The 12,732-nt window shown below is 40.3% G+C and overlaps 1 protein-coding gene across 2 annotated transcripts in view; it reads right to left on the reverse strand.

Moving 5' to 3' along the window:
• LOC115093978 (fibronectin type-III domain-containing protein 3A-like) overlaps positions 1-12,732 on the reverse strand; it is a 249,858-nt gene that overhangs the window by 200,949 nt on the left and 36,177 nt on the right. For both annotated transcript variants that reach the window (XM_029606523.1, XM_029606522.1), the window contains exon 2: positions 6,049-6,182. In XM_029606523.1, coding sequence (XP_029462383.1) covers positions 6,049-6,159 — 111 coding nt within the window. In that variant the 5' untranslated portion in view covers positions 6,160-6,182. The remainder of the gene's footprint in view (positions 1-6,048; positions 6,183-12,732) is intronic.

Below are 12,732 nucleotides of genomic sequence, written 5' to 3' on the forward strand. Positions count from 1 at the left end.
CATGCACACATGCTTCATCTGTCTCTCTCACACAAACATACACACATGCAAAAGCTGTGAACTGGAAATCTTAACTGTTAACTGTATACAGTGCAACAGTGGAAAAGCAGAAACATTACCATTCCTCAAAAAGCAAGTGTTGCTTACCTGTAACCCGTGTTCTCACAGGACAGCAGGATGTTAGTCCTCACATATGGGTGACATCATCAGGATTGAGCCCAATCACGGAAAACTTCTGTCAAAGTTTCCAGAACTTTGACTGGCCCTTACTGGGCATGCCCAGCATGGCACTAACCCTGCAGCCAGCAGGGGTCCCCCTTCAGTCTTATTTTATAGCTACAGGCAATGCCGAAAAAATAAAACAATAAAGCATTACGAACCTAACACCGCGGGGTGGCGGGCGGGTTTCATGAGGACTAACATCCTGCTGTCCTGTGAGAACACCTGTTACAGGTAAGCAACACTTGCTTTCTCACAGGACAAACAGGATGGTAGTCCTCACATATGCGTGAGTACCGAGCTGAGGATGTCCGAACATGCACCAAATGTACCCAACAGCGTGCAACAGGCACAACAACTGGCGTGGAATTTGGTAGAGGGCATCCACACCCCACCGGGCAGGCGGAAGGGTGTTGGTACGTCACGTTGGAAACAGGTTACGCAGGACAGATTGGCCGAAGATGGAATCTTGTCTTCCGGCTTTGTCCAAGCAATAGTGGGCTGCGAAAGTGTGGAGTGAGCTCCAGGTGGCAGCCCTGCAAATGTCAGGAAGTGGCACCGATCGTAAGTGTGCTACTGAAGTCGCCATGGCCCTCACAGAGTGTGCTTTAACAAGGTCTTGGAAAGGAATGCCTGCTTGCTGATAGCAAAAAGATATGCAGTCCGCCAACCAGGAGGAAAGAGTCTGTTTACCCACAGGCTGCCCTAATTTGTTGGGATGGAAAGAGACGAATAACTGAGTGCTCTTCCAGTGGGCCACTGTCCGGTCTAGGTAGAACGCTAGAGCCCGTTTACAGTCGAGGGTATGCAGAGCCTGTTCCCCTGGATTGGAGTGGGGCCTGGGAAAGAAAATAGGTAGTATGATGGATTGATTAATATGAAACTCCGAAACTACCTTAGGCAAGAACTTAGGGTGAGTGCGGAGTACCGCCCAGTCCTGCAGGAGTTTAGTGTAAATGTTCTCACTTATTCTTAAAGACCCTTCTACTATTACTGATTCACAATCCCCTGGAACAAAGCCCGTTCAGACTAATCAATTTTAAAGAGTCCAATAGCACTCCATAGAAGTCCCAAAATTGTCATATCATATCAGACTGTATCAAACAGCTGTGTCCTTCTTGAAATTCAAAGATCCATGTTTAGCACCATCATCACATTTGTTGAAGGAGTAGACCGATTTAACACAAACTGCTCCTGCTGTAAGGGCCAACTTCCAGAGCGTCCTGATTGTAAATAATGTTATGCAACACAATGTCCTATTACTCTTATATTTCCAATGTCCATTTTCAAGCACTTGTGCAGGGAATTCACTCAGTCTGTAGGTCTGTCCGTCAAATTTTTCATGGGACAAAATCATTCAGTTGAATAAACGACTAATATGTACAGAATTGCATGCGGGGGCCCTCAAAGAATATTGTAGGGCACAAAGAATCCCTAGGGGGCTTAGAGTTCAAAAGGAACCTCGTTTGTATAGCGAGGATGTGGAATTTGTATGTGACTGGAATATGATTTTGAACAAGTATGCTCTTGATTTAATGCTTTTAATCATCAAAAATGCTCAGGTCACAGCACAACAGATTAAAGTGGATCTAGAGACTGAAGTAGCTTTAGAAAAATCTAGACTCTATGTGGAAACGTTTGAGAATTTTGAAAAGGATCTTAAAAAACAGATGGAGGACTTCGCAATTAAATTGTGGAAGTTTAAACACTCAAAATTTTTGAGAGACAAGAATGATTACAGAGGTAAGTCAGTTTATCAATGGATGGGCCCAGAAGGTTCTCGTTTTAGGGAGAAAAAGGTCACTTTTCAAAATTCTTCAGATGATTCCTCAGGGGATAAGAAAGATAAGCCGGTGAGAAGTGATGAAAATTTTAGTTTGGGAGTAAGTAGAGGGGCTGTGGGTGCTTCATCTGCTTCTTTTTTTTTTTTTTTTTTAGCACCGTCAGAATTTTGAGGGGGGGGGGGGGGGACTGCAGCAGTGTGGCTCAGGCAACAATCGAGGCACAAGAAAACCACAATGGGAATATTGAGAGAATTATTGACCTCCGAACCAGATCACAATATCCAGGTTCTCTACAGTGGTGAATCTTTCATCTAGGGTGTTGACCTCTGACCAGCTTTCTGTTTTAGAGAAGGGCCTTTCGTTTGCACCCACTAATCAGGTATATAAATTTCAGTTACATCTAGTAGTACATAGATTTGCTCGTTCTCTTAGACTTAGGTTGTTTTTTGCAGATCAAAATCTGGGCACTGGTGACCTTTCAGTAGTATGTCCAAAATCTACTTGGTGCCCCCCCTGGTCTGGTTTATCCGGTGATTTATACCTTTTTGGGATTAGTTGAAAGGGACTTGAGCCAGATTACCCCCAAGAAATTGGTGTTTGGTGTGAGTGATAATCTTTTGAGATCTTAGAGAAAGGCAATAAAACAACTACAGGGCTACGATGACATAATTAAACCAGCTGATAAAGGGGGCGCTATTGTTATCATGAATACTGTAGATAATATTGTGGAGATTGAATCTCAATTAGCCAATAGCAATTTCTACCGGAACTTGAACAGGATTTTACACCTGAGGTGAAAGCTAGCATAGATCAGTTGATACAGAAGGCCTTTTTGGCACATTGGATAATGAATAAGGAATTTGTTGTTTTGTCGGTTCGTCATCCAGTTTGTCCTGTGTTTTATGCATTACCTAAAATCCACAAGAGCCTTATTAAGCCCACAGGTAGACCCATTATCTCTTCTAGAGGCTCGTTGTTAAAACCACTCTCAGTATTTGTGGATAGGTTTTTGCGCCTTTTTTTTGAAAGACTTCCCTCTTATATTAAAGATTCAGGTCACATTGTTAAGCTCTTAGATAACCTATCGATTCCAACATCAAACATTTTGATGACCACTATTGATGTGGCCTCATTATATACTAACATTCCACAGGATGCGGCTATAGATATAGTTCGAGAATGTCTCAAACAGAGGCCTAACACCGGTAGGGTAACCTACGGAGTTTTTGGTTGATCTAACTTCTTTGGCGATGCAACAGAACTTTTTCAGTTTTAGGGACTGCTATTTTAAACAAATTAAGGGAGTGGCGATGGGTGCCCCGGATATTACAAATTTATAAATGGGGAAGTTTGAGGAACATATTCTGTCCATATCTCCATATAGACAGCAGATATTACTCTGGAGACTTTATATTGATGACCTTCTTCTATGATTAGGTCCCACAGACTACCTTAGATGAATTTTTGTCATGGCTTAACCTACAGAATCCTCATTTACAGTTTTCCTCGGTAGTGCGTTCTACATTGATACATTTTTAGATATTGCCATCTCATATGATGCAGAAGGATTTCACTTTTTGATTTTTAGGAAAGAAACAGATTGCAAAACATTGCTTCATTAAACATACTTGCCATCCTCTGAAGTTGAAGCAGAATATACTGGTGGGACAATTTTTGAGACTAAGGGTGTTGTGTTCTTCAACAGCTGAGTACATGAATAGGTTACAGGAGATAGGGGATACCCTAAGAAGGTTCTTAGGGGATCCCTAAGATAGTGATAGGGGATACCCTAAGAAGGTTCTCAATCATGGAAGAGAGGCCGCTGGGCGAATCGTGATTTGTTGATGGATCCTCAAGGATCCAGAGTACAATCAAAGTTGGTGTGTATGCTGCCTTTTATCCTGGAGACTTGGCTAGTATGGAAGAGTATTTTGAAACACTGGGGTGTTTTAAAGCTGCATCCGGTGTTTCAAGACATTCCAATGTTTGCTTTTTCTAGGGCACCAAAATTGAGAGATCATTTGGTCCATTCTGCAATGTCTATGGATTCTATATGAGTACCACAGAGGGGTCATTCTCCCTGTGGTAAGTGTAGTGTGTGCCCATTATCTTTCAATGGGGAGACGGTGTCATTGCCCAATAGGTGCCCTTTTACTTTACGGTCCTACACAACTTGTGACTCTTGTGGAGCGATCTATTTGATTTGGTGTCCCTGTGGTTTATGTTACATTGATAAGACATGCCATAATTTGAAGATTCGCATCCAAGAGCACATTAGCTGCATTTGACGCAATAGACAGGAAGCCCCTTTGGTTGGACATTGGGAGGCGGTGGATCATTTGATTGAAGATCTAACTTTTGTGCCTTTAGACCAGATTTTTCCCTGAATGAGAGGGGGCGATTTTGATAGGAGACTGTTGTTTAAAGAACAGCGATATAGCTTTCAATGGAACACCATAGTTCCGGCAGGTCTTAATAAGGAAGTTGAGTGGAATACCTTATTATAGATGATGTTTAGAGCTTCATTGTCTAGGAATAGACTTTAGTTCCAGCAAGGCTACAGTAGGGGGCGGATGCCTCATTGAGGATTTCTAGAGCATAAGCTAAAGCGTTTTTTCAAAGATTTAAAAAATTAAAAAATAAAGATGATTATTGTTTAGGGCAATTTGAGTATCTTTAAATTTACAGATATATTAACAAAAAAAGGGGGTGTTGATTGAGTTGGATATTAGATAAACATATAAGAAGGTAAAAACATTGTGTGTCTGTGAAACGTTCGTGGGGGGAGGGACTAGAGGATATTTAATGCTCGCATGTACACATGATAGATTAATGGTGTGTGTTCTGGAGCTTCGATGTGGGTGTTATTTGGGGCTTGATAGGGTGGGGGTTTTGATGATGATTCTGTAGGTCGACTGTTTGTATATATGGTTTTTTTTTGTTTTTAGATTAAATTTATTTATTTATTTTAAGTTTTTCTATACCGGCATTCGCAATAAATATCGCATCATGTCGGTTTACAATTAACAAGTGTAGAAGGAACAAAAGGTCATAAATAACATTAAATAACATAAATAATAATGGCAGTAGAAATAGTAAACATTAAACAAGTGAAAGTTAAGGGTTGCAGTTACAATAAAACAGTTACAATAAAAAAAAAATAATTTGTTCCCCTGAAGCAGGCAGCTGTATGCTGCCGAAATGCTGCGTCAGGCATGGCTGAATAACAATATCAGGTACAGCTGGATAACATTTATTATGAGGAGTACGGCTGGAAGGATCATCTCCACGGTGGAGAAGAGAGAGAGTGCACCCTTTAAGTTTTGTCTATTCCCCGCACATGTGCTTGGAAATGGACCTTGGAAATATAAGAGTAATAGGATATTGTGTTGCATAACATTATTTACGATCAGGACACTCTGGAAGTTGGCCCTTACAGCAGGAGCAGTTTGTGTAAAATTGGTCTACTTCTTCAACAAATGTGATGATGGTGCTAAACATGTATCTTTGAATTTCAAGAAGGACACAGCTGTTTGATACAGTCTGATATGATATGACAATTTTGGGACTTCTAAGGAGTGCTATTGGACTCTCTGAAATTGATTAGTCTAATGGGCTTTGTTCCGGGGGGCTGTGAATCAGTAATAGTAGAAGGGTTCCTTTAAGGATAAGTGAGAACATTTACATCTGTTCAATGTTATGGGGGGTTTATTGTGTGTGATGTATGTTGTCTTTAGTGTTATGTGATGTCTTTAGTTGTATGTTTGAGTGTTTAGGTTATTGGGTCATGGTTAACCCATTAGGGAAATGATATAATTCTTTTATATGAAATTCTATGAGTAAAATAGAATGTCTAGATTTCAGGAAATGATGAATTAAACATGTTTTAGATTCCAGTTGTGAGCTGATAATATAAACTGTCTTTTGTGGTGTCTTTATTTATTTAAAATAATTTATAAAAACAAATCATGAAAACTACAAAGTCAAAGAATTTTTTTCAAAATTCCCCTAAAAAAATAGAATGTGCTCTGAACACCATCAATACCTGCTGTGAACTATCTCCGTTAACCATATGAGGTAGAAGTGGCACTTCATTAAGTAAAGATGTGGCTTCCAATGGAGAAGGCTGGTCGGCCATTACGGCTGAAATGATCATTCATTGACGGTTTTGCTCACAACCTGAAAAGGAACACAAAATTGCACAAAGGATTACTCTTTTCCTTATGTTTTGAAAGCAAAACATGAGTCATTAGAGTCTGGTAAAGATGAAATAAAATGATTTGACTGTTGCACGCTAACCAGAAATAGGTTTCGGGTGACAAATAACATTTGCAACACTAAATATGCATGCATATTCAGAAAAATTATCCAAATTAAAAACTCTGGTTTAAGTGTTATGCTGTTGATAACATGCAAGTAGAATCCATAGAAGGTGATTCTTTTGAACTAGCTATTGACATGCATGTTGAATTTTATATACATATTTGTTGACAAACACTGAAATAAATAACTCTTGCCACTATTTTGTGACTTTAGCCAACTATCGTAATTGTCAAAATTGTTTTAACAGTAGTATCTATGTCATATGGTGCCAAACATATGGTTAAAATTGTTCAAAACCATACATTACCTACAAATAAAGAAAGAAAAATTCCTAAATCAAGCTGTGGATGGTCCTGCTTATACCATTAAATCTCAATCAAAGCCCACCACCTTTTAATCCATACTGAGGTTTCTTAGAATGCAATCTCACATCCCTTGCACATTGCATTTACAAAGCAGAGTGATATTCATAACAGAAATTGTTCCTATATGGATTAGGAATCTGGCGGAACTAATATATGACATGAAAGGCTACAGATTCTCCTGCAGGTAGGAGTGGGCAGAATGCATTTTAGCTAGTTAGTCAACCAAATACATATCAAAGAAAAGTAAGATAGGGTCAAAATTAGTGGCAAACTTTTGACAGATACAAAAAAATGAAAAGAGTGCTTTTAAAGCTTAATGGGGCATTTTAAAACAATTTTTGGGTCTGGTGGTTCATTCTCAATCAGAACCAGTGCTAGGATTCTGGTGTCATGAGCCTGAACCTTCATTCACAACTATCCATGGGATTTTTCCTTATTTTAATATTCTCACCTACATGAAAGTTAAGATTCAAAAGTTAAACACTCATCACCTAGGCACTCTACTAGTGAAATACAGTATATATCTTTGTTGATAGCACTTGCTTGACCCTAGATTTAAAAAGTAAGCAAATTACTGTTCTGTTATTATAGTTAAATGGAGCCAAAAAATAATACTTGATTTGTATGGCGAGGCTGAACTGAATCTGTAGTATTTCAGAAGTTTAACTGGTTAAAATATGACAGTTTAAGCAGGGAAGAGAGGAGTTAAAGGTTAGCTACTTCAAAGTTGGACAGTCACCAAATAAACTATGCTTTTTAATTTGATGCTAGGAAAAACACTGTGTAAAACAGAAAGATTATTCCCAAAATAAATCCATCCTTCATACTAAAATTGTCATTCTAATGGAGGGATCAAACAAGATAGAAAGCACAGCACATGTACCACATCAAAATACTCCAAACATGCTGCTAAACCTCAACAACTCTAAATAGTTAAGCTCATGTCAATGCTAGTAGAAAAAAAAAAAAAAAAAAAAGAGAACATGAAACAACCGGACACAGGAAATTTGTCATGCTGTATTACGTTTATTTGGCATCTTGGCATCTATTCCACAGGGATAAAACAGAAATTATTGTGGTTAAAACTGTAATATTCTCTGTTGTAACAACCTTCCACCAAACGGGTCTGTGAGCAGTTAAGTCATGCAACTATAATATTGCCCTTGAGGCAATAAAAAAAAAAAAAAAGGGGGGGGGGGGGGGAAAACACTACAAAAGAAAAAAAATATCAAAATGAATTGTATGCTTATTTTTCCATTAAAACATATGTTCAGTCTAATGCATTACACAAGCTGTAACTTTTAACAGCAACATCTCAGGAAAATTACAATCATTTGCAATCTGAAAAAACAGATCAACCCTGAAGAAAAAAAAAAACTACACTAGCTGTAGTTAAAATAAAGTGTACCTGAAAAAGAAACCAAAAAACACCCAATTGTTGCTCCTTTCTTAGTCTTATAGCATGCATCCTTTCTTCCATCTGGTCTGTAGTTCTGCGGGTTCCATTCTCACACTCCACCCACCAGCTGGTCTTCAATGATTAACTTCTGTGGTACCTCTATGGTACCCCACTGCATGAGGGCTCAGTTCAACTGGAGGATGTGGATTGAGACGGGAAGGGGAGGGAAGTACAGATTTGAATATTTATATACCATCATGCTGCCAAATCCTAAGAATAAATACATAATAATAAGATATGTATGTGTTTGCAACACTGTATCAGTTCCTAAATAATCTGAACAGAGCATCAGTATTCAATTAATACAGTACTTTTCTCACCACACTATTTTAAAACTGATTTTTAAGCAGCTGCACAGTGCTTTGCATGTTAAAAAGAAACCTTTACTGAAACCCTTGAACATGCTCAGGAGAAAAGCAGCTGGAAATCTTTTAAAGCCAATAATATTACTTTAGATATTTCAACATCTAGCAGTAAGTAGGCCCATTCAATAAATGGCACATGATTTAAAAAAAAAAAAAAAAATCTTGTGAATTTACAAAAAATATTCTCCCCTTGCATTCACACTACAGACCCTCAGCAGCTGCATAAAAATGTTTCTCCTCCATTAACTCTAGTTCCAAGAGAACAAGTTAAATCTTTCATTAGTGAATTTCACTTTTAACTAGTCAGTATTTTAAACTGCATTTCAAGCACTGCACATATACAACTTCCTCTCTTCATTCCAGGAATATTCACACAAATGAGGTTGAACCGGCTAGCCTAATAACCTAATACAAAAATTAATATGACTAAAAGATCATTTTAAGAGATACTATTCTTTAGGAAAAAGCAGGGTAGTTTCAACTGCCTGCATTTAACACACACATTAGAAAAAATTCCTACTTGTTTACAAATCAAACAGTTAAATGAGTAAGGTAGCAAATTCTGTTTAATCACTGGGGAATCCCCTTTAGGTAAAACAGTTATACTAAACAAGCATTCAAATCATTAATGTATTAAAATATATAACCTTCTAAAAGACCTGTATGTTAGTCAGTCATACATCACCCTGCAGTACTAGATATGGACAGGTATCCGTTCTTCTACCTCAAACTAAAATAGGTTTCTATGAAGACGTTATTTTTAAAAGTTTCTACAAAACTTCATCTACGCAGTGCCACTGTGTGGACACCTGCCCACATGAACTGAACTCAGAAAAAGCTTCTGTAAGAGTGGCCCTTCCACTCGCTCTCCTCCCACTCCCATGGCCACTTTGCCCTCTCAGGCCCAACTCCTCCACCTGCCAGAATCTCTCCCCTCCACCTCTAGCTCAACCCCTTCCACTCTATCGCCAGTCCCCAGAGTTTAAACCCCGTTCTCAGTACTGCCCTCACACAGGCTCACCTCGTCCCCTCCCTCTCTCACACAAATAGCTTCCTTTCTCCTAGCACACATACACACATCCACATACAGGCTCCCTCACACACACACACACACACACACACACACACACACACACACACATCCCCTCATACAGGGTCCCTCTCTCTTGTATACACACCCACACAAGCTCCCTCTCTCTCTCACGCATACATCCTCACACAGGATACCTATGTCTCTCTCTCATGTACCCTTTCACACAGGCTCTGTCTCACACATACACAATCCCTTCACACAGGCTAGCACCCTCACATACACACTATCCCTTTTTCACACACGAACTCCCAATCTCTCACACATACACACTCCTTCACAATCTCCTCATATAGGCTCCCCTCTCTGTGGCACCCACACTCAAGCATCCCCCCCCCCCCTTGCTCTCTCACATCCCCTGTGCTCTCTCTCACCACCCTGCTCACCCCCCTGCTCTCTTACCCTCCTTTTTCTCTCACCCCTCCCCTTGCTCCCACCCCCCCCTCCCTCTCCTCTCACCCACACCCACATTCACTCTCACCAGGGCCTTCATCTTCGCCGTGAGTGGAATACGTCCTATAGCACAAGGGGGCCTTCATCTTTGCTGCAAATGGTGTGCCGGGCCTACATCTTCACGTACTCCGTCAGGGCATGCTGGAGTCTCCTCTGACATTTTCTTGCCACGGGGGAGTGGGGAATTCTGCGCAAATTCTGTGCTCCCCCAGGATTAAACATAAGATTGGTCAGATCAAAGGTCCACAAAGCCAGTATCCTGTTTCCAACAGTGGGCAATCCAAGTCACAAGTACTTGCAAGTACCCAACATTAGATAGATCACAAGCTACTATTGCTTATTAATTACCGTCATAGCAGTTTATGGATTTATCCTCTAGGAACTTGTACAAACTTTTTTTAAACCCAGTTACACTAACTGCTGAAACCACATCCTCTGGCAATGAATTCCAGAGCTTAACTATGCGCTGAGTGAAAAAGAATTTTCTTCGATTTGTTTTAAATGAGCTACTTGCTAACTTCATGGAGTGCCCCCTAGTCCTTCTATTATCTGAGAGAGTAAATAACCAATTTACATTAACTTGTTTAAGTCCTTTCATGATTTTGTAGACTTCTATCATATCCCCCCTCAGTCATCTCTTCTCCAAACTGAACAGCCCTAACTTCTTTAGCCTTTCCTCATATGGCAGCAATTCCATGCCCCATATCATTTTAGTTGCCCTTTTCTGCACTTTCTCCAGTTCAACTATACCCTTTTTGAGATGCGATGACCAGAACTGCACATAGTATTCAAGGTGCGGTCTCACCATGGAGCGATACAGAGGCATTATGACATTCTCCATTTTATTTTCCATTCCCTTTTTAATTCCTAACATTGCTTGCTTTTTGGACCGTCGCAGCACACTGAGCCGACAATTTCAATGTATTATCCACTATGACGCCTAGATCTCTTTCCTGGGTGGTAACTCCTAAGATGAAATCTAACATTGTGTAACTACAGCAAGGGTTATTTTTCCCTATATGCATCTCTTTGTACTGGTCCAAGTTAAAATTCTTCTGCCATTTGGAAGCCCAATCCTCCAGTCTCACAAGCTACTCCTGCAATTTATCACCATCTGCTTGAGATTTAACTACGCTGCATAATTTTGTGTCATCTGCAAATTTGATCACCTCACTCATTGTACCCCTGTCCAGATCATTTATAAATATACTGGCTGTTAAGCCCGTAACAATGGGCTACATTAAAAAAAAATTTTCGGTCCATTTCCTTTCCCCTCATTCTCCCCCTCTTTCTCCTCCCCTCCCCCTCATTCTCCTCTCCCCCCTCCCTCCCCTTCATTCTCCTCCTCCCCCCCATTCTCCCCTCCTCTCTCAATCCCCTCCCCTCCCCTCCCCGCTCATTCACAGCCCCTTCGGATGGCGCAGACGGAAGATCTCCGGGGGAGGTCCCTCCCTCCCTCACACGCGCCGCCTCCGCTACTGCTCCTCTCCACTGCTACTGCTCCTCACAGCGCCATTTTTGTTACAGGCAAGCTCTGACTGACGTGCTTGCCCGCGCATGCGCGGTAGAGCTGCTCTCTACTGCGCATTTGCGGCACGTCGGTCAAGCTTCATTTATCTAGTAGATTAAAAAGCACCAGTCCAAGTACAGATCCCTGAGGCACTGCACTGTTTACCTTTTTACACTGTGAAAACTGACCATCTAATCATACTCTCTGTTTCCTGTCTTTTAACCAACTTGCAATCCACAAAAGGACATCAACTATCCCATGACTTTTTAGTTTTCTTAGAAGCCTGTCATGCCGGACTTTGTCGAACGCCTTCTGAAAATCCAGATATACCACATCTACTGGTTCACCTTTGTCCACATGTTTATTTACTCCTTCAAAAAAATGTAGGAGATTTGTGAAGCAAGACTTCCCTTGGGTAAATCTATGTTGGCTGTGTCCCCTTAAACCATGTCTATCTAAATGTTTTGTGATTTTCTTCTTTATAACAGTTTCCATAATTTTTCCTGGCACTGAAGTCAGGCTCACCGGGTCTAGTGTTTCCTGGATCACCCCTGGATTCCCTTTTTAAATATTGGGGATACACTGGCCATCTTCCAATCTTCAGGTACATCGCATGATTTTAATGATAGGTAACAGATTTTTATTAATAGGTCTGAAATTTCTTTTTTTTAGTTCTTTCAGAACCCTGGCGTGTATACCATCCGATCCAGGTGATTTACTATTCTTCAGTTGTCAATCAGGCCTACCACAGCTTCTAGATTCACCATGATTTGGTTCAGTTGATCTGAATCACCACCCATGAAAACCTTCTCCGAACGGATCTCTCTCCCATATCCTCTTCAGTAAACACTGAGCAAAGAAATCATTTAATCTTTCCGTGATGGCCATATCTTCTCTAGGTGCCCCTTTAACCCTTGATCATCCACGGTCCAACTGACTCCCTGCAGGACATTCTACTTCGGCCATATTTTAAAGGTTTTTTAGTTTTTGCCTCTATGGCCAACTTCTTTTCAAATTTTCTCTTAGCCTGTCTTATCAATGTCTACATTTAACTTGCCAATGCTTTAGCCTATTTTCCTTCTATTGGATCCTTCTTCCATTTTTGAATGAAGATCTTTTAGCTAAAATAGCTCTTTCACCTCACCTTTTAACCATGCCGGTAAT

Source organism: Rhinatrema bivittatum, chromosome 6, assembly GCF_901001135.1.
Source record: "Rhinatrema bivittatum chromosome 6, aRhiBiv1.1, whole genome shotgun sequence".
NCBI classification, from domain to species: domain Eukaryota; kingdom Metazoa; phylum Chordata; class Amphibia; order Gymnophiona; family Rhinatrematidae; genus Rhinatrema; species Rhinatrema bivittatum.